The sequence below is a fragment of the Simochromis diagramma genome, unplaced genomic scaffold (genome assembly GCF_900408965.1).
Source record: "Simochromis diagramma unplaced genomic scaffold, fSimDia1.1 OVJJ01000802.1, whole genome shotgun sequence".
In the NCBI taxonomy this organism is placed as follows: Eukaryota; Metazoa; Chordata; class Actinopteri; order Cichliformes; family Cichlidae; genus Simochromis; species Simochromis diagramma.
The window spans coordinates 9,563,158-9,584,551 of record NW_024387492.1 but is presented as its reverse complement, the minus strand read 5'-3'; the positions used below and the strand labels follow the sequence as shown (position 1 = coordinate 9,584,551).

Genomic DNA, 21,394 nt, shown 5'->3' with positions numbered 1-21,394 from the left:
CAAGGAATTCAAACATTTTATTCACATACACATTTTTCTCTAGCGACCAGTGGTTACCTGGGCAACTCTCAGCTTTACAGCTTTACCTACATACTGTAGTATCTGTGCAGGTTATACACTAGTGATTAGAGATCGATATAGGTTAAGTAGGTCAGTTGAACTAGTCGACTCCCCCCAAAAAAGAAAAGAAAAACAGTTAGAAACAGGTAGCAGGAAGAGCAGGAAGATCACAGACACAGACTGTTGTGTGCTATTGTACAGTACTGTTGTAGTATTGTTATTATATTCCATTAACACACTTTAACCTCCTAAGATCCAGAAGACAAAATGTTCTTTTTCAAAATTGTAATTTTTTTTACGTTTTATGTTCTGCTTCTGTCCTTTGAAGTGGACATCAGGTCTTGTTTGATCACAGAGTGATATGATGGCTGAGTTGAGCAGAAACATTTATGGATATATAAAGACACATAGAACTATAGAGGTGGAGTCAGGAGCTGTCAGCTGTCATTTTGGAAGGGGCAAAATGATGACCCCCAAAGTTGATCACGGATAAGACGTATTGCATAAGCAGGGGCTCTGAAGTTTTGGGATGTGGTTTGGAATTATTAGGCTTGTTGCATTCTATTTGGAAGTAAATTTTTAAGTTCAAGTTTTAATGCTTCCTTTGGAAATGACCATTTCCACCTTGTTTGTGTGCTGATTTTTTTCTAAAACCTCATTGCCTGTTTTCTGTTTGATGGAACCAGAGGACCACCCATTTGGTGGTTTTGGGCAGTGTTGTCCTGTTTTCATGTTTCATGCTAAAAACTATTTCAGCATGGTATTTATGCTATTTTCACTTTTGTGAGTGCTGACATTTTTTTCTTCTCAAACCCGGTTGCCTGTTTTCTGTTTGATGTTATCAGAGGACCACCTGTTTGATGGTTGTGTGCAGCGGCGTCCTATTTTCATGCTTCATCGTGAAAAAATATTTCAGTCCAATTTTAGGATGGTTGAAATTAACCTGATAAAGACAGGAGACGTACAGTTTAATGCACTTAGCATGTATTTTATTAATTACATAAATCAGCAGGATAAAAGAAGAAATCAAACTCTTAGCTGGTGTGTGTCTGTGAATTACACACGTTTATACAAATAGATTTATTTGTTAGGTTTAGGAAAAGATCATTTTATGGCTAAAAATACATATTTAACATGCTGACAAAGAAGATGAACAAATTTTAACAAGCTGTTTTCATAAACTGTTATAAAACTGGATGTGACATCACACACTGGTCTTAAACTCATTGTTACTGTGGAAATTTGGAGTCCGATATTCCCTTCAGTTTGCAAGCTGCATACGTAGCTAACTGCTGAATCCTAATTAGTGCTTAGTAACAGACTTATAAAATACTGGAATTTCACTCACTAAAACTAAAGAAGAAACTCGTGCTGCGCAGCAAACTATATCATTTGTCAGGTCATTGCAATTAAATGCTCCCAAAGGCACAGACACTACAAATGGTTGGATCTAGCAGCATGGAGGTAAGGGCCTAGCAGATGTGACTACAGCTTCCTGTTGGGCACATGTCAAAGTAGCAGCACCTATAATTCAGCTGTTAAGAAAATGTATCTCGTCTAGAGTTGTTGTGAAGTGGCGAAACTATCAATAGAGGGCAAAACCATTTTTGTACCAGTCTGTAAACATTTTACTGCAGTAAAGTCATTTTATTATAAAAGTAACATATGCAGATTGATTTGCTTTTGAAGTTGCCACTGAAAGAAATAACATTTTTGGCACTTTTGGCACTTCATTTTTTTTTTTTTTTAAATACCACTTAAAAGTATTCTCGATGCCAAGCTATGAATAGCCATCAGGAGACCAGTCACTTATTAGGCCGTATTATGGTGTCTTAGGCGGACATCTATCACGGTAGCTGAATTCTGCAATCTCCCTGAATAAAATTTTTCCCTCCTTCTGGAACACATCAGACATTTTAATGCATTAGCTTTCCAAGGCATAATCTATCATAAAGAAAGGCGATAATGCCACAGCTGTCTGCGTCTGGCTATATTTATCCAGTATGCAGTTTGCCAGCAGGGTGAACTCACTGTAATCAAATGCCCAGTGTTAAGTATAGACTGAGCGGACTCTATGCAAATAGGTGAGAAAAGAAGCAAGTCTACATGTTACATGAGAATTTCAATAAGGAGAGATCATTTAGAAGAACTGAACATGATTTGTTGAGAGAGTAAAATTAAATAATGTATTTGCCGATTAAACTCTGATGACCCTTCATGGCAGAGCAGAATCCCAGCATTGATTTAGGACAGGATGCCTAGATGGTGGTGAAGATGTAGATTGAGGCTTGGTGGATAGAGCTCTGTTGGGTGTGGTGGAGATGGGGAGGAGATGGGCTGCACGAATGAGACTCTGAAAGGGAGAATGACAGAGTACTCAGATTTAACAACACAGAATGGAGGCAGATTGGCTCAAAGGAGGCAGGCAAGAAGATGATAGGACTGTAATGATGTCAGTACTGACTCAGACAGCGTGGGAAACTGGTAGTGATGTAAAGAACAGACTAGTAGCCGAACGTCCAGGAAAGAAGGCAGACGATTACATTATTATTCAACTTACACATAAACTTCATTTTGATGTATAGAAAAAAATGTAAAAGCGATTTTTCAAAACATCATGAACTTGTGCGCAGGTCACTCCACATCTTTTGCTTGTGACATGTAAACTTTGGCATGGAAAATAGCGGCACATATTTACTGTATTATTTATTTCATGCTAAGGCTGTTTTTTTTTTTTCTTCTTTCTTCTGCAGCAAGTGGTTATAGCAATTCGAGAAGGTGTGAACCCTTCAGGAAATTCATCCAATCAGACGAGCCTCTGGGACATGAGTTCCTCCTTTTTCTTCGCTGGGACTGTTATCACCACCATCGGTAAGCAGAGAAATTTTCTCATTCGGTTGTGAAATAAAATGGAAATGCAAATAAATTGTAAGAACAATGTGGAAGCATTTTGGATACAAGTGGATACACTTCAGTCCCACTACCAAAAAGTGTGAGCCAGTGCCTGAACAGGCCTTAAATAGTTGTTTTAGTTGAATACTTGTCCTGATCCAGTTTGGTCTATAGCAGCCTCTCACTTGAGATTATCCCAGTAAATAATTTTGTACCTCATTTGCAAATTGTGCCCTCAATGTTAGCTACTGTGCTCTTTATACATAACAGAACTTAAATGTCCAGCTTAAATATGTAGTAATGTAATTTGGCTTCGTACGAGCAAAACAACAGCCTGAAACTCAAACTCACTTCCCTTTTTTCCATCATTTACACCATTTGCTCTCTCTCTGTCACCTCCAGCTGTAAGAGCTTGCTAATCAGAAAAAAGGAATGGCACGCACACAAACACCCACACAACCGGTTTGACAGCTCATCTGGCTCTTCCAATTGGACCATGACAGTTCGCCGTGTCTGTTCAGTGGGCTGTTGGGCTCCATTTCACATCTGTTGCACCTTTTCGGAGCACACCCTCCTTTTAAAAACACCCTAAGTGTGATCTTGATAAATATTTTAGCGTCAGACTTTGCTTGCTAACACTAAGACTTCTCCTGCAACCTCTTTCCAGATTTCTAGATTTTGGTGCACTGCGCCAGGCTTGTGCTTGCAGTTCCGCTCATGAAAAATTCCCCTCCACACACACACACATGGGTAACATATCTGTGTGGTGGGCTGTTGAGCTTCATTTCATATTTCCTGGATTCTGTCACAGCTCATCCTTGTGATAAAATGTTGCTAATGCATTGCATTACCATAAATGGATTTTGCCTTCTGGCTTTAAAATATGCTTCCCCTCGAATTTATTGCGAAAAAGCAAAAACTGCACTGTGGGTTTTTCGTCTGCTCACCTGAGACTGAGTATGTTGACTCTCTCTTTTATACTCCTGTGCTCCAGTGATTTACAGATGTCGAGTTTTCTCAGTACAAGCAGGTTTACTAGATTTTCTATGCAATGTGAGTGCAGTAAGTGATGCAGAGAAGTGAAAGGGCTCTGCTTTAGTTTAAAAACGAATTAAAAAAGCATGACACATCCAAAACTGTCTGAAATTATAAATTGAAATCTTTTTTGGTAGTAAACTGTGCTTGAAATTAGATTTTGCCACAGAAGTCTCGATCCCGGGTGGTGATTTTGTTTGTAGCATCTCTGATGGTTGTTCGTGCAAACAACATATAATTGCTGCTCTCTCTGTTGGCAATCATTTTAATTTTGCCTTACTGGAACAAAATGTTCTGTGGCCTTTGTGCTGCTATGCAAAGACATCTTGCTTTAGAGAAGCCATTATGTCATTTCTTGTCAGTGCACAGCCTGTAAAGAATCTATTAAGAGTCCAGATAGGAAAACATTTCTGAAGCCATATCAAACATTACATTTCATACACACATACTCATTTGTTTATGTGATCTTTAATTGGATGCCCATTATTGAAACATAGCATACCCCCCTTCATCGGTGCCCTTTATCGAGGAAATGAACTGGAATAACTTTGTGGGTTCGGTTGCCTCTCCTGGCTCCTTCCTACCCTCTCCTGGGAGCAAAAGAGCAGTAATCATTGATCTCACAGCATTTCTCCCCCATGGGATTTCTTTGTTAAGACTGGTATACTCGGAAATTCACATTTCTACTGTATTTACACCAACAGATCTCAAATGATTCATTATTTATAGGCTGTAGAAAATGTTTTATTATTCTCTCATACAACTTTGCTCCTTTTGGACTCTGTTGGAAGTTTGTTTTTACAAGAACATGTTGCGACACGTTGTGCAATGGTTTTCCATAAAAAGGTATATTTTTTATATATTTTTGATACCACCTCAAACCCACTGTACCAACATCTGATTCAAGGATAGAGAAAGAGCAACCAAACCCGGAGCCTGTGTCTTTTTGTAGCTAATGAAGTCACTCTGTTAAATGTTGTGCAGCTGGTTTTCTCTCCCGGTGTCACTTAATGAGTTTAGAAGGAAGTCATTAAGCTTTTACTGTCCACTGCAATTGTCATCGCTCCTACGAGAGATTGAACAAGACCTGACGTGTTACTATATGCAATCATCACATAATCCACTCAACTGTGTCGGGAAAGAGGTGATCCAGGGCTCCTCCTTCTAAAATCTTAAGGTTAATGTACTGTTCATGAGGCAATGCTCTGAAACTAACTCAAGAATACCTTTCATGGTTTTTGAAGTCTGATATATTGCAAGTCCTGTAGGAAAACAGCATCTCGGTAGAGCAGAAGGCAGATAATGTATTTTAAATGCATGACTTCTTATGTTTTTAGATATTTTTAAGAAAATATGTGATGGTTTAAAATTGGCTGTGTTTGCCCAGGGCTGTCACACTATCAGACTACCACATCACAGTTACAGTCACACAGTAAATCAGTATATTAACAATGCTGATATCTGCATAAAAGTGTGAAGCCAGTCATTATTTCATTATATTTTGCTTCCAAGGACCCAGACTTAAAAAACATTTCAAAGTGGTCTTGAGTGGTCAATTTCAATCCAGTACTTGTATGCGACAACCACAGAATAGTGATTAGCAAAGAGCAATGAGCTGAACACTTGGCATGTCTCAGCATGGTGTAGCCTTAAATTTTTGAGGTAACCAGACAAGTGGAGGACAGAAGAAGAAGTGCTAGGACTAAAAAAATATCTACAGATGGACAGTATCTGAAAATCATGTCCTTTAAAAATCAGGAAAAATAAAAATCCAACAAAGACCTAACATAGAACCTGTTCGGGGAAACCTCGTGAGAAATGGTCTCAGTGGAAACAGGTTTGCCAAATTACTAGAGCTAGATTGAAAATAAGTGGCAACGAGTAAAACTTTTGTTTCAAATCATTGTCACTATCCACAGAGGTGGTCAGGAGAGAGGCACACCAATGAGTGTGTGTACAGCCATCTGAAACACATGGTGGAGGTGCTCTTCATGGTTTGGAGCTCAGTCAGTGGTTTTGGAGCTCTTGGAGATCAAAACTGATGGAATTAAAAACACTGTCAGATTTCGATCCATATGGAAGTCGCCTGATTAGATACATCTGAGTTTTTCAGCTTTCCTGCCAGTGCAGTAAAAGCATATCTGGTTAGAAAAACATACAATGGACATGATCAGTCATGGATTGGCCTCCCCAAAGCCCCAAACTCAGCATTACTGAAGTAGTGTGGGATCATCTTGCTAGAGAATGAATCAAAAGGCATCCAAAACTAGCTTTGAATGCTTTTTTTTTTAATAAGAACTATTCCTGAAGATTACTTAAAGAAAAAATGCAAAAGCTTACCTGAGAGATTTCTAGTTGTGTTGAAGGATAAAGGTGGTCATACCAAATATTGACTCTTAAGGTGTTAGAATTGTATAAGCTCTGTTTTTGCCTCATACTCTATACTTATACTGTATTTCCATGTATGTTTGCACGTTTCAATGACAAAACTAAAAAGAAACATTTTTTTATTTATATCTGTCATGATTTTAATCAATATGTAGTCATCATGACACTCCTATTAACTATTTATTATTTGATTATTTATGCATAACGAGGTAACAACATCGCCTAATGAATAGACAGATGAATGAATACCACAGATGTCTTCTGCCACATGTGACTAATACCCTTACCGTACTAAGCTTTTATGTCTGCTATTGAAATAAAACAAAAGATGAGCTTAGAATATAAACTAGAATTAATTCAGGAAGAAATGAATTAAGTACAGGTTCAAATTAGAGCGCTCCTGCTTCTCATTTGTTTTGCAATGTCACCCGCAGGTTAAAAAACCTAATCCGACATCCTGTCTCCCATTGTACTGATCTTAAAATTACTGAGCCATGATTGACAATTGTTCTCACATTAGGTGTCACCCCACTCCAATGTGATCATGGAAAGTTGTTAGAAGACACCCTGCAGCTCATTTCCTGAGACAGATGACTACATTAATGAAGAAAAGTGGATGTAGTTCATTATGCAGATGCCTTATTAAACGTTAAATAATGAAATTGATATTGCATTTTGATGGGTGTGTGGGGTCAGGAGTACGAGAGGCGCAGATCTTGTTTTTAAACACGATCTTGACTGATTTTCTAGCTGCAGCTAAATATGGGTTTGGGGATTAAAACAAAGGCGTTAAACCTGTAATAGACTCATATTTTTTGTTTCTCAGGTTTCAGAGGTACAGCTCAGTGTTCATCGCTTCATTTTCCCCCCATTTTTCATTCATGTTAGAGTTGGCTGAGAATAGAGGGTGCGAATAATAAGCTTTTTTCCGAGTCAGAGACGTTACGCAGCTTCTACTGAAATTTCTCAAAGCTATTCTTTTGTGCCTCTCAGCAATCATATCATAGCACAGTCAGACTTCGTGAAAATGTTCTTGTCTGGCAGGTTTTGTTTTCTTGCAGCCTGTAATGAATGAAGTTCTGAAATTCTGTTTTTTTTTTCACGTGAATATTTTCTCTGCTTATTTATCCATTTCTATTTGTGTTATTTCAGTAATTGCATTATATGTGGTACAGTATAACAATGTCTAAGGCAGGACAGACAGGAAAAAAAGCACAATGTATCGCCAACTACAGCTCTTGTATAAAAAAAGAAAAGACATACAGCACGTGCAACACAACAATTATAAAATAGACAGATACATAAATCAGCAATCTTCTTGTAGTATGAGTGTGAGAGAGAGAGAGAGAGCATGTCCAAAGGCAGACAGAGATGGAACCAGAGTCCCAGAGGACCAAAGACAAAAGGGAATCAACCCTGATAGAGGCCTGTCACTCTGGTACAATTCAAGAATAGGGTCCCAGGTTTCCAGGCACTCAAGAACCTGGCGAGCAAATGCTGCCCCGAACCAGTGGCAAACTGGTACTGCAAAGACCCTCAATGTCTAACTTACAGATAAAATGAGGGTCAGTGAAGGGGTGAATAGGACCACTGCAGCAGCCCCACGAAACAGCCTCTGGGTACTGCACTGCCCCCCATGGCCTATGTGTGTGGTTATATGTCGTGAACCATAATTATTAGAGTTACTACTCAAAAGGGGGGTTGGGGTGAACTACATCAGCCATCCGCAACCCCCGGGCCACGGACTGGTACGTCGTTTGGTACCAGGCCGCGAGAGTTGAGGCTTGGGTGTGAAATTTATGGTTTTCAGGGTTTTATCGGTTTTTATCGTTATTTTTTTAATAGTTTTATTGTTAACTTGGTTTCCATGGGTCTTTTCCCGTTTGTTCTGAATAAATCTTCTTTTTGTGGTACCGTTACTGGTTTTATTTTGTTGTAATTATCAGCGACACCTTAAAGGTCAGTCCGTGGCGCAAAAAGGGTTGGGGACCACTGAACTATATGATTCCCCCCTCCCCCCAAGACCCTAAGGGAATGAGTGATGTGATGTATGGAGCTGGGACATGGAAGACCAAGTAAGAAAAGAGAGAACCAGCAAAGACTGGTTCAGTAGGCAGCCCCATTCCCAACACCCTGCCAGAGGGCGGTAAGAAGTCAGACGTCAGGCACACAATGACAATGACAACGGTCCTGAAGACCGCCATGTCTAGGGCAGCACCCAGCACCACCACCACAAAGAGTAGACTGGAGTGTGCAGATGAGTCCCGAGGCTTGGAGCTCATCTGCACATTGCGTCACAATAAAGGGATGAGACAAAATGGTCTGGACAAGCTCCCTGAGACAAGATGCCCTAACCCACCCAATTGGCCTACAGGCACCCACGAGCCCTGGAGGCACAGACCGGACATTCTAACATGGGTCAGCCCACCTTACACATCAAGGTGGCCGGTGGGGGGGACCATCCCCACATAAGGAGGGATCCAGCCAGTGACCAGGCAACGATTTGGTTGCGTTGCTTGTCGTGTAGTACTGCTTCTCTGCTCATTTGCTTGCATGTTTCTCTGAGCCTCAGGGTTTTGGGTTTGGATTTTGGACTTTGCTCATCTTCTGTTTAGGACTTAAATCTGAGTTTTTAATCTAAATAAACAGTGCCTTCTGTTTAATCTAACCAATGTCTGTTTTCTGCATTTGGATCCTTCACTCTTCATGTTCCTTTTCATTACAGAAGAAAAACCAAACACTCGTTCACACGATTTTTCATGATTTAAACTGACAAGCGTGATATAGCAAAAGTAGAGAGCAATACGATTTTTAAAAATGTGCAATTTCATGAATGAAAGCTCAGAGAAAAATAAAACAGGTTCAACTATGAATCAACAATCGCCTTTAATTTTTATGTTAGAAAGTATGCAAATTGTACATTAAAACTATGTTCTGCTCCAGAGGATAGAATAATTTGGAAACATAACATCACTGAAACTGTCAAGATCCACTCAACATTCACTGTGTGTGTGTCATTTCTCTCAGGATTTGGGAACATCTCTCCTCACACAGAAGGTGGGCGGATCTTCTGTATAATCTATGCCCTGCTGGGGATTCCCCTATTTGGATTCTTACTGGCTGGTGTCGGGGACCAGTTGGGAACTATTTTTGGGAAGGGCATTGCCAAAGTAGAGAAGATGATCGTGGTAAGATATGTTCTCTATCCATCAGTGACATTATACATGAATAAAGTTGTAAAAAGTGAAATTTATTGCGAATTTAGATTAAAAATGAATACAAATCTGTTGATAAGGTAGATAGGCACTGACTTTTATTACCTTGAAGAGTGTAGCATCTGGTAGATTCCTAGAAGAAAGACAAAAAAAGATGAGGGCCTAATTATCAGATGTTTTTCATTTCCTGATGTACTTTGTTTATCTTCCGTAAAAGTCAGCTGAAATCATACGTCCCCTCAAAAAGTAGTTTAAGAGTCTCCTGTTTCAGTATAAAAGCACTGACAAAAGCATTTTGTCAGGGTACTGATTTTGATGTATAGCTGGCTCTGTCCCTCCCCGGGGAGGAAAAGACAGGTTGGAAGGTCATGGAGACAATGGAAAAAGATGGACTGCCACCTGCTGAACTCACTGCCGTGCAGTGAAGGTGCTGAAAACCATCAGCTTCACTGGTCCCCATGGAAATACAGTGATGCAGTTTTAATTTGTTTCTATAACATTCACTGTACATTGTTGTACTATGCTTTTTTGAGAGCGATGAGGACATAAGACATCACAGACAGAGTGATCTGAGGGCTGTCTGCTCTTTATACTTTACCTCTGAGGTGCTGTGCTTTGGTCTTACATAACTGCAGAGGAAAAGGGCATGATACCAAGAGACCCAGCTGAAAGCAGTCACCATGAGTGCAAGGGCAGCACAAAAAAGGACAGCGTGCAGAATATAATGCACAGTAACTCAAGCAAAGGACGAACTCTGGGGATAATGAAGAAATGAAATGTGCATGCTGTTGTTGAAGCAGTGCAAGTGCTGACTGTAATGTATCAATTAGCATACAGTAGCTGCTACTAAAAATGTAGTAAATCTGTTATTAGAGCATTTCCAAGGGATGTCAAGTCATGGGTGGGCGTTCCATCTGACAGTGGAAATGATGTCGCATGAACTTCACAGCTTGAGATGTTAGAAAACATACAATTTATTCCTAGGAAGAGGTCAAAGAAAGTGACTCATTACAATATTCAGATCCAAATAAATAAATAAATAAAAGCATGGGTTGTTGTTGGTGGTGTTTTTTTCAGTTATTACATTATATGTAGTATACATATTGACAATATCTAAGGCAGGACAGGCAGGAAAAAAATTGGATCGGAATCGGAATAAAAGGATAGCATACAAATAAAAATTCACGATGTATCGCCAGCGGCCACACCTGTAAGGAAAAGCAAACATCTTGTTTTATTAGCACATCAGAAACCAAAGCACATGGTAACTATTCATAAAATTCAGCCGCAGTGTTTCCATGTAAAGCTTCTGCGCTGTTTGAATTCTTTCAAGCACTTCCCTATCGCTCCCACAGATTGAATTTAAAGTTTTAGTCTCCGAAAGTGCACGTCATGTATTCTTCATGTAAGCAAATCTCCCTACAGAAGTGGAAAGTCAGCCAGACAAAGATTCGCGTCATCTCCACGCTACTCTTTATCCTGTTCGGGTGCCTCATCTTCGTGGCCCTGCCAGCCGTCATCTTCAAGCACATCGAAGATTGGAGCACTCTCGAGTCCATCTACTTTGTCGTCATCACGCTCACCACCATCGGCTTTGGAGACTTTGTCGCTGGAGAAAAAGGTCACTTGAATTTTTCTTTTGTCTTTCATTTTTATGTAGAATCAGTGTATTTATAGTTGAATGATTTATCGGCCAGCCTGACTCAAAGGATCTGCGCAGCAGTGATAAGCCTCCCAGTGCACTACAATTATATTCTGTGCCTCACTTTAATTTACAAGCACCTTGACAGTAGTTCCTATGAACACCAATAACATATTTAACTGTAAAGACCACCAAGCTCATAGCCACTGATTGTGTGAGTCTCTGGAGCTCTACCAGAACATCAGATTAGTCTCCCAAATGTTGTCTTCATTTGGTGCTTTGAAGATGTTGATGGGAATTACTTTATATCCAAGCAAGCATAACAGAGCCACTGGTCAGATTATGTTTCTAAGGAGCCAGACCTTCAAGTAATTTTTTACATTCGTTATGGACAATAGTTTTCCTTCGGACATTGGCTCATTTCACAATAATTATTCCCATTTTGTTCTACCATATTGTTTAATCTTTGTGAAACAGCAAGCTTGTTTTACAGTTGTTGGGGTTTTTTTTGTGCAGAATAAACAATGTGTCACACTGTGTCTGATGGACCAGTTGGCATTTTGTTATCTTCAGATATACCCTGCTTCCTGCTTATTTTCAAATTTTATACAGCTGCTGGAAGTAGATTCATTCTCCTTCCATAAATAAACCCGAGAAGAGCACTGATCATGACTCACCACAAGAAATGTAATAAGCGTACCGCATTTCTCGAAATGTCACACTATTTCATGACGCAAGTCTGTAAACACCCTAAAAGAATAATTATAAACAATTAACTAAACACACATACAGACATACAGTATGTCTGTGATAGAAAAAGTAAGAGGGTGTACTGTGCATTTTTCAGTAGCTTGTGTGTATTTGTGTAGCAGCTGGTATTAGCTTGATTTGACCTTCTTGGCAGATAACAAGAGAGAGGCAGATGGGACAAATCACAAACACTTAGACTGCTGGATTAAACTTTCCTGAACAGGCCTAATGATTATAGATTAGATTGTGGCACCTGTGCCAACCCCCAGTAGCTACACTAAGCTAATCAATGTGGACTCCCGTTAGTTAAAATGTTGTTGTAATGGGAGATTATCTAACTGCACACTGAGCTGGCTGGCTCTGACTCTTCATCCCTGCTGATATTTTACGGAGTCATTGAAAGGTAAGGACCATAATGGGGGCTGATGTGGCATTTAAATGGGCTTAAGGTAATATGTTCACAATGACAGAAAACCAGAACCAGCCCATGAACTGATGCAACATGGATCTATTATAGAAAAATCATTATATAAAAGCCCCTATTCCTGGGTCATTCATAGAAATAGATTTGGGTGAAGTCAAGCAGAGCGTTGTGCAAAAGTCTCTAGCTACCACTCATTTCTTCCATAGAGCCAGATACCTTTGTTTGAAAGTGTTCAAGAGACTTTCTTAAAAGTTTTTCTTTGGTTTTTCACTCATTTTCTGTCCATTCCCTGTACCTGACTGTTTTCAAGGCTGACCTACAAATCATTCAATCGTTCAAAAAAAAGGCACCTAACTCAAGGGAACAACCAGTTTGGGAAAGAACGTATGTTAAATTTTATCTTTAGGCATTTTGTTATTAGCAGTCTGCTGCAAAAACAGATGTCAAATCTAACACTTTTAAATGCATAAAATAGCATATTTGCACCAACAAGATGATTCCCAAGAATCTATGAGCTAAAAAAAAAAAAAAAGCTTTAAAAGGTTTGAGGAAATTGGACAAGTGGGGGACCAAAGAAATGTCAGGTCTTAAAAAAATATCTACAGCAGATGAAAAGTATCTAAAAGTCATGTACTTAAGAAATTGAATTCAGGTTTAAAGCTTTTTTCTACCGCCAGCTGTGAAACATGGTGGCAACTCTGATTTGGGGCTGATTTCAGCCAGTGCTGTTGGGGATCTTGTAGTAAATATTGGCACACATATATTTAAATTAATATTTGCAGCTATTTCTCATTTTCCAAGCAAAATGTAAATGAGAAATGACAGGCGGCTCGAGACTTTTGCACAGCACTGTAAGTATCCCAGAACGATGTGACCGACTTTTATAACACAGTTTTGTTTGTTGTTCTTCAGGTGGGTTCGAGAAACCAGAATACCTTGATTACTATAAACCCGTGGTGCTCTTCTGGATTTTGGTGGGCTTGGCATACTTTGCTGCAGTGCTAAGTATGATCGGAGACTGGTTTCGGGTTATCTCCAAGAAAACTAAAGAAGAGGCAAGTAGTGCTGTTAAGTTGGCTCTTTTGTTGGTTTTACTGACAACATAAAGCATGCAGATATCCAGAATCTGAACTGAAGTTGAAGAAAGAACTCTGTCAGCCCCTCGAATCCCAAAATTTATCTTAGAGTCTTGTGCTAATAGCATCCCATGCTTGAGGAACCAAGCTCGTGGTTGGCACTTACTGAGAGGTCTATTAGCATATTTCATTTTCACTTTTTTTTTTTTTTTAAATTGCTGTTTGGCCTTTATTTCACACAAAGTATCCACAAAGTTTGGAACATTTTCCAAAGCCATCCAGCAGGCTGGATTGGAATTTTTGCTGGGTAAATTCTGGCCCCCAGGCCTTATGTTTGACACCCCTGCTCTACAAAGTTTATTGAGATGATAAGTTAGCATTCAGTGAATTTTCACTCTTTAAGTAGCAAAGCCAACAAATTTGTAGTTAATGCATTTTTTTCCAATGACAGAAAGGTTCAGGTTACTTTTTTTGTACCTGTGAGTACAAACATTTGGTCTGCAGTAAGTTAATAGTCCTGCACACTTCTAAAACAAACACAAGCCTAATCCAACCTAATGAATTGAATAAATAATCATAAAAGAATTTCCACATCATGAAGCATAAATAATCAATATAAGCAAAACTATGATCTGTTCGTCTGAAAGATGGCAGCTGGAAAAAAAAGCTGTTTTTAAGCCTTGTTGTTTTACACTTCACCCAGACGGAAGAAACTAAAAATAAAGGGTGGAAGGCATCACGTAAAACTGAAGCAATGAGTTGTTGTAACTGTCTAATATAGAAGGACACTGGGTTCAGCTGTGGCTCACCAATCAGCCTTTTAGATCAAGCGCTTTGTCTCAGAAAATTCTCAGTCATTTCTTTCAAATTACAACCAAACAACTGTACATGTGTTAAAGTGTTTCACAATGATGCTACAGATTAACTATCCACAAATATAACTCTGTCAATGGAGGAGTTCCTTTGCAGTTACTGAATATGATCCTATTTGTCTCTACTTTTTTATTTTTAGTTTTTTCCTCACACACAGTTGAAAGTGAAATGCTCAATCTCCATCCTGGCCCCACCCTGTTATGTAAAAATGCCATTTTGTGCAGGACTTGGTCAAAATCTTTGGTGTGTTTGCAGTGGCTGGTGCTGATAAATATGATACTGTGCTGCTGTGGCAGGTTCATTATTTATATGTAGAAAGAATGGGAAAAGCCACACATTCATGCACACATTGAAGGGCATATAGCACTCTATAGTGGGAAATCCTTTCACAGCCATAATTAGGAGTACAGCTGTGTAGGCTGTGAGCTCCGCAGGGAATTGCATTACTGACAGACAAAGTGGGAGACTGAGGGAATGGATTAGGGGAAGGGAAGAGAAAGTGAAAAGACAGCAGGGAAAGCGTGCAGTGTTTGTGCTCCAATGTGCACCATCATTTTCAATTCAAGTGTACCTTAGAGCCTAATAAATAAACAAAACAGCCGGGAGAAACGGGTCTAATTCATAATGAAGGTGGGATCAATGATGTGTTGGCCTAACTCCCTCTTCCCTGTCACTATTCAGGAACCATAAATAAGCATACTGTGCAAAGCACATACAGTATATATCCGCCAGAGGCCTGTTCAGTAGGTCACTCACAGCTCAATGACAAAAACTCATTTTTAATTCATTGCTTTAGGCTCCTGCATTAATATTCTTTGGGGAAAAAAATCTCAACAGGCCAGTGATGAATGGTTGGGAAAATGTCTGCAACCTCTAATGTGTGTACAACATCTTGTGCCAAATGCAGCAAAAAAAAAAAAAGAACTCGCAACACAGACCCATTTCTAAAAATCACATTGAATTCGGAAACATTTTCCTGCTTTTAAGTCCTTTTAAGTCAGCTACCCTCGGGTTAATGATAGCACAGGAGAATGAGACTAAATGTATTAATGCTTTAAAGGATTTTATTCTCATTCATTTCCCACTTCTCATAAAGTTCCACATCTGCTGTTGGCCTTTACGGTAGCTAACTTTTATTGCAAATAATGAATGAATGTTAAAAAGGTCTGTTGTGCTCCTTTGTTAATTGGAGTACTGGCATATTTTGTGGAAGAATTCTCTGGATAAGAGCTATTAAACAGGGGTTTGCACTGATTAACAGAAATGACATTTTATAAACCATGTTCATGTAACACATCCAAGTTTTTTTGTTTTTCCTGGATTTAGTGCTTCAACTCCATGTTCTACATTAGAGTTATAAAAAATTACTTTGTCTCTTCACATGAATTAAATTTTAATCTGACTGTGTGACAGAGGATGGCAGTAAAAGTGTCTCTAGTGTAGATGCTTAGAACTGTGCCAGAAATAGAGAAGCCTCGGGGTTGCCATGTCGGTGTCTCAAAACCACCCTTACAACCAGCAATAACAAGACCAAAACCAGCCTAATATGCTGCAATGGGATCCCCATATTAGTACGGCAGTGTATGTACATGATGAGTAATGTTGGTAGGTTACTGAAGTTAACAAATTTAATATGAATTTTTATTTATAGATATTTGATTTATTTATTTATGACCAAATTTGGCACATGGGCACATTTGGGACCCTAAAAAGTCTTATCCATATCCGATATTATGATCTCATCCGGTTGTCTAGCAACCTCCTGTCAGTTAAATTTACACATTTTAGCTTTTATGAATCTTTAACAGCCTATAAAAGCAACATATCATTTTAACTTCAAGACAACAATAAATGTATGTCAACAGAACTTAAATACTTGGACATTATACGATATGCTATTCTCATGGTCCTGTGTTTTGGAACCCTAAGTTTTGGAAAGTTTTTGTGTTTTGGAACTTTGTATTCTTAGTTATTAAGTCTCCTGTTTCAGTTGTGACTGGTTGTTTAGGGTTCTTAGTTTTTTATTGTTTTATTATATTACTGCTGTGTTTGGTCTTGAGTTCGGACAACCTTGGTATATTTTTGAATGCTTTACATAGTCTAGCCTCCCCAGTGTCCTTAACTACTTGTTTCTGCTCCCCTTTAGTTATTTTCTGTTTTATTTTGGTAGCTGATTGTTTCTTGTTTTTAGTTTTACTTCCTTGCCCTGTTTTTTAAATTAGGTTCAGCTGTGTCTCGTCACCCTCCTGTATCCACTTCCTTTGATAAACTCAGTGTACATATTTAAGCCCAGTCTTTCCCTTCAGTTGTTGGCAGAGCATCTTTTGCCATTCCTGTGTTTGCTGCCTGTTTCTGAGTTAAGCGGATTTAACCTTCTTTCACCCCAACCAGTCGTGGCACATGGCCACCCCTCCCTGAGCCTGGTTCTGTCGGAGGTTTCTTCCTGTTAAAAGGGAGTTTTTCCTTTCCCATGTTGCCAAAGTGCTTGCTCATGGGGGTAACTGTTGCTGGGATTTGGCGCTTTATAAATAAAATTGAATTGAACTAAACTACCTTTCATTTTTTTCATTGGCCTTCAGATTCTGGATTCTACAATCACCCTGAATAAAGGTTCACCTTGTGTTTAATTTTGTCAACTTTTAATGCCATGTTAAAAGTAGCCCAAATCTGTGGGAAACCCACAAATCTGGCAACCCTGAAGACAGCTTCAGCTCTTTGTCCAAAACTTGCACACAAATTACCAACAAGTGCAACTGCACAATCTATCATAATCATTTTATCACTGTAAAATACCAGCAATGATATAATTCACGCATGTTACCCAAACACAAGTAAACAGAGACATTTAGTGCAACTAGACTTTTCTAACACCAGGTGTAGATAGAGGAACTTAGAATCACGTGTTTGATCGCCTTCAAACATCAATCTTCATTCTTTTTCTGCAGGTTGGGGAGTTTCGTGCACATGCAGCAGAATGGACTGCAAATGTGTCAGCAGAGTTCAAAGAGACCCGCAGGCGACTCAGTGTTGACATTTATGACAAGTTTCAGCGTGCTGCATCCATCAAGCGCAAGCTGTCATCTGAGCTGGGTATTAATGCGTCCATCAACCAGGAAATGACCCCTGGCAAGAGGACGCTGTCAGCTAACTTTTGTGAGGACAGAGAGGGTTATCCCACAGTGAATCTTTCCCTCAGTCCTGTCCCGGGGGCCCTGGCGAGGAACGGCAGCCTTTATCTAAACGGCCTCAGTCCAGAATACGCCGACCGACAGGAGATCGCCATCATCGAAAACCTCAAATGAGGAGCAGCGTGAATAATAAGATTTGGGGAGCTGTGTAAAATACATCTAGCCACTGACAGAGATTACAGATACAAACATGCTTTTGTGTTCATTCACAGAGCATCGCTGATGACATACCCAAACACATTTGTTAAGTAGACTGTGTTCCAACCATCGCATAAATCAGTCATGAAGCCATGTACCTTCATGTGTGTGAGCCTCACACATAAAAACACACAGTTTGGATTTAGTCTGTGAAAGAAGTCTGAAGTCTTTATGTCATCAACGTGACTGACTGACTGCTGTGCTAGTGACTGAGCCAAATCAAAAAAAAAAAAAAAATTGTTCCAGACTGGAGCAAATGATTGTATTGGAGGCATGAGCTTGAAGAAAAAAAAAGAAAACTCCTCCTGAGCAGAGGAAGGAAATGAAAACCCTGTACCGAGGTAGCAACACACTGGGCATCCTGTCCTCCTACCCCCTGCAAACAAAGACCAATAAATTCATCAAACTTCGGAAGCAATAGACGTGTCTGTGCAAAGCTCCTGCTGAATTTTTCAGAGGCCCTGAAATCTGCATCAGATCGAGAGGATCCTCACTGATAAAAACACTGCATCATCAACAATGAACACGTTCTCTACAAGGCAGCAGCTCTGTGCTAACACAAAGGAATGTCCCTCTTTCTTTTGCATTACGCTTGTTACAGCATGAATTTATATGCCTTGCATCTGCCGGTCAGTCTGCCCTCGCTATAGAGATGAATGTTGACATATTAGTTCCTTTGTGACTGACATTCAGTTTCTCATTATGAGGAATATTCCACTTGTGCCTTACTAAAAAGCATACTGAACCTTTGAGGATGACGGCGTGTGAGAGACTGAGCAGCGCTGGTGCGAGCCCTCATACTTCTTATTTTTGAGAACAGCAGTGATAATCATGTGTTTGGGATGTGTCTTGGAAAATAAGTGGACATTTTTTTTCTTTGACTTGAGGGAGTTTGCATGACAAGGGAGGAGAAAGCATTTTGAGATATATTTGATTACTTGAGGTAACATTTGAGAAAAGGTCACCGCTTTATCAACTGTCTTAGTTTTTTTTCTTTAACCATCGTAATGTGCCGACAGTTACATTAACCACAGTGCCAGGCTTTCTGATCAAACCCTCTAACTCGAGTATACCAAAGCTATGATCCTGCTTTCCTGACAGAAGAATAAGATATTTCTAAAATCTAGCATTTCAGGGTTTTGAAAACTGAATTTAAATGAACTTCTGGCATTTGAGGTACTGTAGTAGTAAAATATCCGAAGCTGTGAGGCACATCTCCACCTTACCGCTCTCTGTGATTGAGCTGGTTGGGGAATAGCTCCTCTATTCGTAAAGATAAGGTCTGTTATGTATTGCTGTTAGTGAATGTATACAATCAGAAATCCTTATTTACTGTGTGTCACATTAGTGACCCGATTAAGGCTTTACAGATATACTAGGGGCATCATATAGAAGAAGAAATTATTTAAATAAATGCTGCTCACTTACAGGTTTGGTGATGATGAAAATTTATACTAATGGCAGGAATGTTATTCAGGCACAGCCTATATCTCACTTCCATTTATAATTACTCGGAATATGAATCTACTTCTTCTTTTAAATTATTAAAATATAAAAGTTAATCAATTTTTAAGGGATATTTTCCATTTTTGTCTCCCCTAGTGTATAGTGCATCTTGCTTGTCTGATTTTGTTCAGTGCATTTAAACAGCAACAGCTGGCACTGTCCCATTCATTTAATAGTGCCATTTACAGTTTTGCAGTTTGTCTTATAAGATGATTTGTTATGCCATATCAACCTTCCTCCATTCTGCTGCCATTAAATACTGCTAATTTGTCAAAGCTGTTGGCATCTTAGAGGTACCCAAAGTGTCCTTTGTCTTGACACTCCAGTTGTGGCAGTAGTGAGGCCAGTCAACCCTTTAGTTCAAGCACACCAGTTACCCTTGAATGCCATTTAACATGCAGGGGTAATGTAAATGAAGATGTTTTAGCAAAAACCACAATCTGGAAATTGAATGCTAAGCTAAACTGAGAGCACAAAGGCCCCAAATGGGACACAAATGAAGTTTCATGGTTGATAGGTTTGTGATTTATGGCACCTCCCCCTGCATCCTTATATGGTCTTTGTTGTTCTTTCACACTTTACAGTTTGTCTTCATCTAATATTCCCATAGCTGCTATGCCAAGACACAGACAGTGATGAAATTCAGGGAAAAGTAAATTAAAACAGCTTGAACCAACCAAACAAGGTCTTATATAAGGATTAGTTGTCAAATATGTATGTCCATGAACTACCAATTGTAACGTTTAACTAACTTAACTCCAGCTTATATTAGCTTGATATTTCATTACTCATTTAGAAGACTTTGGGGGGAAAAAGTAGTTTGTGATATGGTCAGCAAAAGTGACCTTTTAATCTGACCTCAGGATTATGCCAGTACAGTTTGTCTATGTATCTAATATGTTCCAGTTCATTTAAATAAATAAAAATGCAGAAATATGTTTCATTTTTGTATGTATAGAAATCAAATCTGAAGTAATTCTGCTCTTACAAAAGATTGGAAATCATAACTATTGCTGTATATCATCCCACCTCCTAAAGGTGTAAGAAATAGTTTTAATATGTTTTTATTTTTGTTTGTTTGTTTTTTGCCTTTCTAAGATCTTTACAGGCTAAGACATTACTTCAATTTTACTTCCCAAGTGACATTAATCCCCAAGTGTGACTCAGTTTAGCAGGCACAACATAATCCCTGACCTGTTTTCTTGGTTTGAGCAGAGTCTGGTCGTGTGTGTTCGTGTATAAAAGCCATTCGCTATTATGTGTAATAAAATCAAAGGGGCATCACTGAGGAAAATAGAAAGGAACTTTAACAAATAATACTGTTACTTCTCTTTATGTTTCTAAAAAGCAATCAATACCATGTAAACACTTACCTGTACCATGTGCTGAACTGCAATACACTGGGAGAAAGACTATTAGTACATAATTGCTGAGTAGTCTGAGGAAAGCCATCCCAGCTTTAGTGTAGCTTCTCAAAGCAAAGACTGTGCTGCTGCTTCCCTTGTCAGATACGTGATTAACAGCCTGTGAGTGCTGCAGAAAGTCAAGGAGGACCGTCAATGAAGTATTATATAACATGTCAGGACACGTAAGGCCACATGCACATGGTGGTTTGTATGACCATTAACGACTGCACGACTGAGCGTGTGCGTTCGGGTTTGAGGAAGCTCATTAAGTTTCCGCCCACACACATTACGTTTCCTTCTCTTTTCCCGAGGTGACAGTTTTTAATTAGGTCTGTAGCTCACATCAGAATCCTGATTCAAGCACGGTGAATGTATCCACCCATCGTTGACAGCTGAGAGGAGCCTCATTATAGACGTTAGCACATGCATCATTTAACGCAGCGATAAATGCTTGCAAAGGTGTTCCAATAGCTCATGTGGGTATGCTGCGAAAGGCCTTTTAAAGCTCCAGCCCTCATTAATTCAGAATCAGAATGCCGTAAACGAGAATCATGTATCAATCATAGTCATAATAACAACTTGGGTTTGGAAGATGCATGAGAATTTTACAATTTGTGATGGAAGGACAACACAAATAATTTTCACTGTATTTTTTTTTATATATTTCTATTTGTTGAATATATGTGAAGGCTTCATGGACACGTGATCTTTTTTTTTTTTTTTGAAACATGACATCATCAA

At 39.2% G+C, this 21,394-nt stretch overlaps 1 protein-coding gene across 1 annotated transcript in view; it reads left to right on the top strand.

Moving 5' to 3' along the window:
• Positions 1–20,357, top strand: part of LOC120725205 (potassium channel subfamily K member 2-like) — a 29,334-nt gene extending 8,977 nt beyond the window's left edge. Inside the window, exons 3-7 of the mRNA XM_040017962.1 lie at positions 2,814–2,931; positions 9,403–9,563; positions 11,016–11,211; positions 13,319–13,461; positions 17,301–20,357. Of these exons, the coding sequence (XP_039873896.1) occupies positions 2,814–2,931; positions 9,403–9,563; positions 11,016–11,211; positions 13,319–13,461; positions 17,301–17,657 (975 nt within the window). The 3' untranslated portion in view covers positions 17,658–20,357. The remainder of the gene's footprint in view (positions 1–2,813; positions 2,932–9,402; positions 9,564–11,015; positions 11,212–13,318; positions 13,462–17,300) is intronic.
• Positions 20,358–21,394: the final 1,037 nt, after the last annotated feature.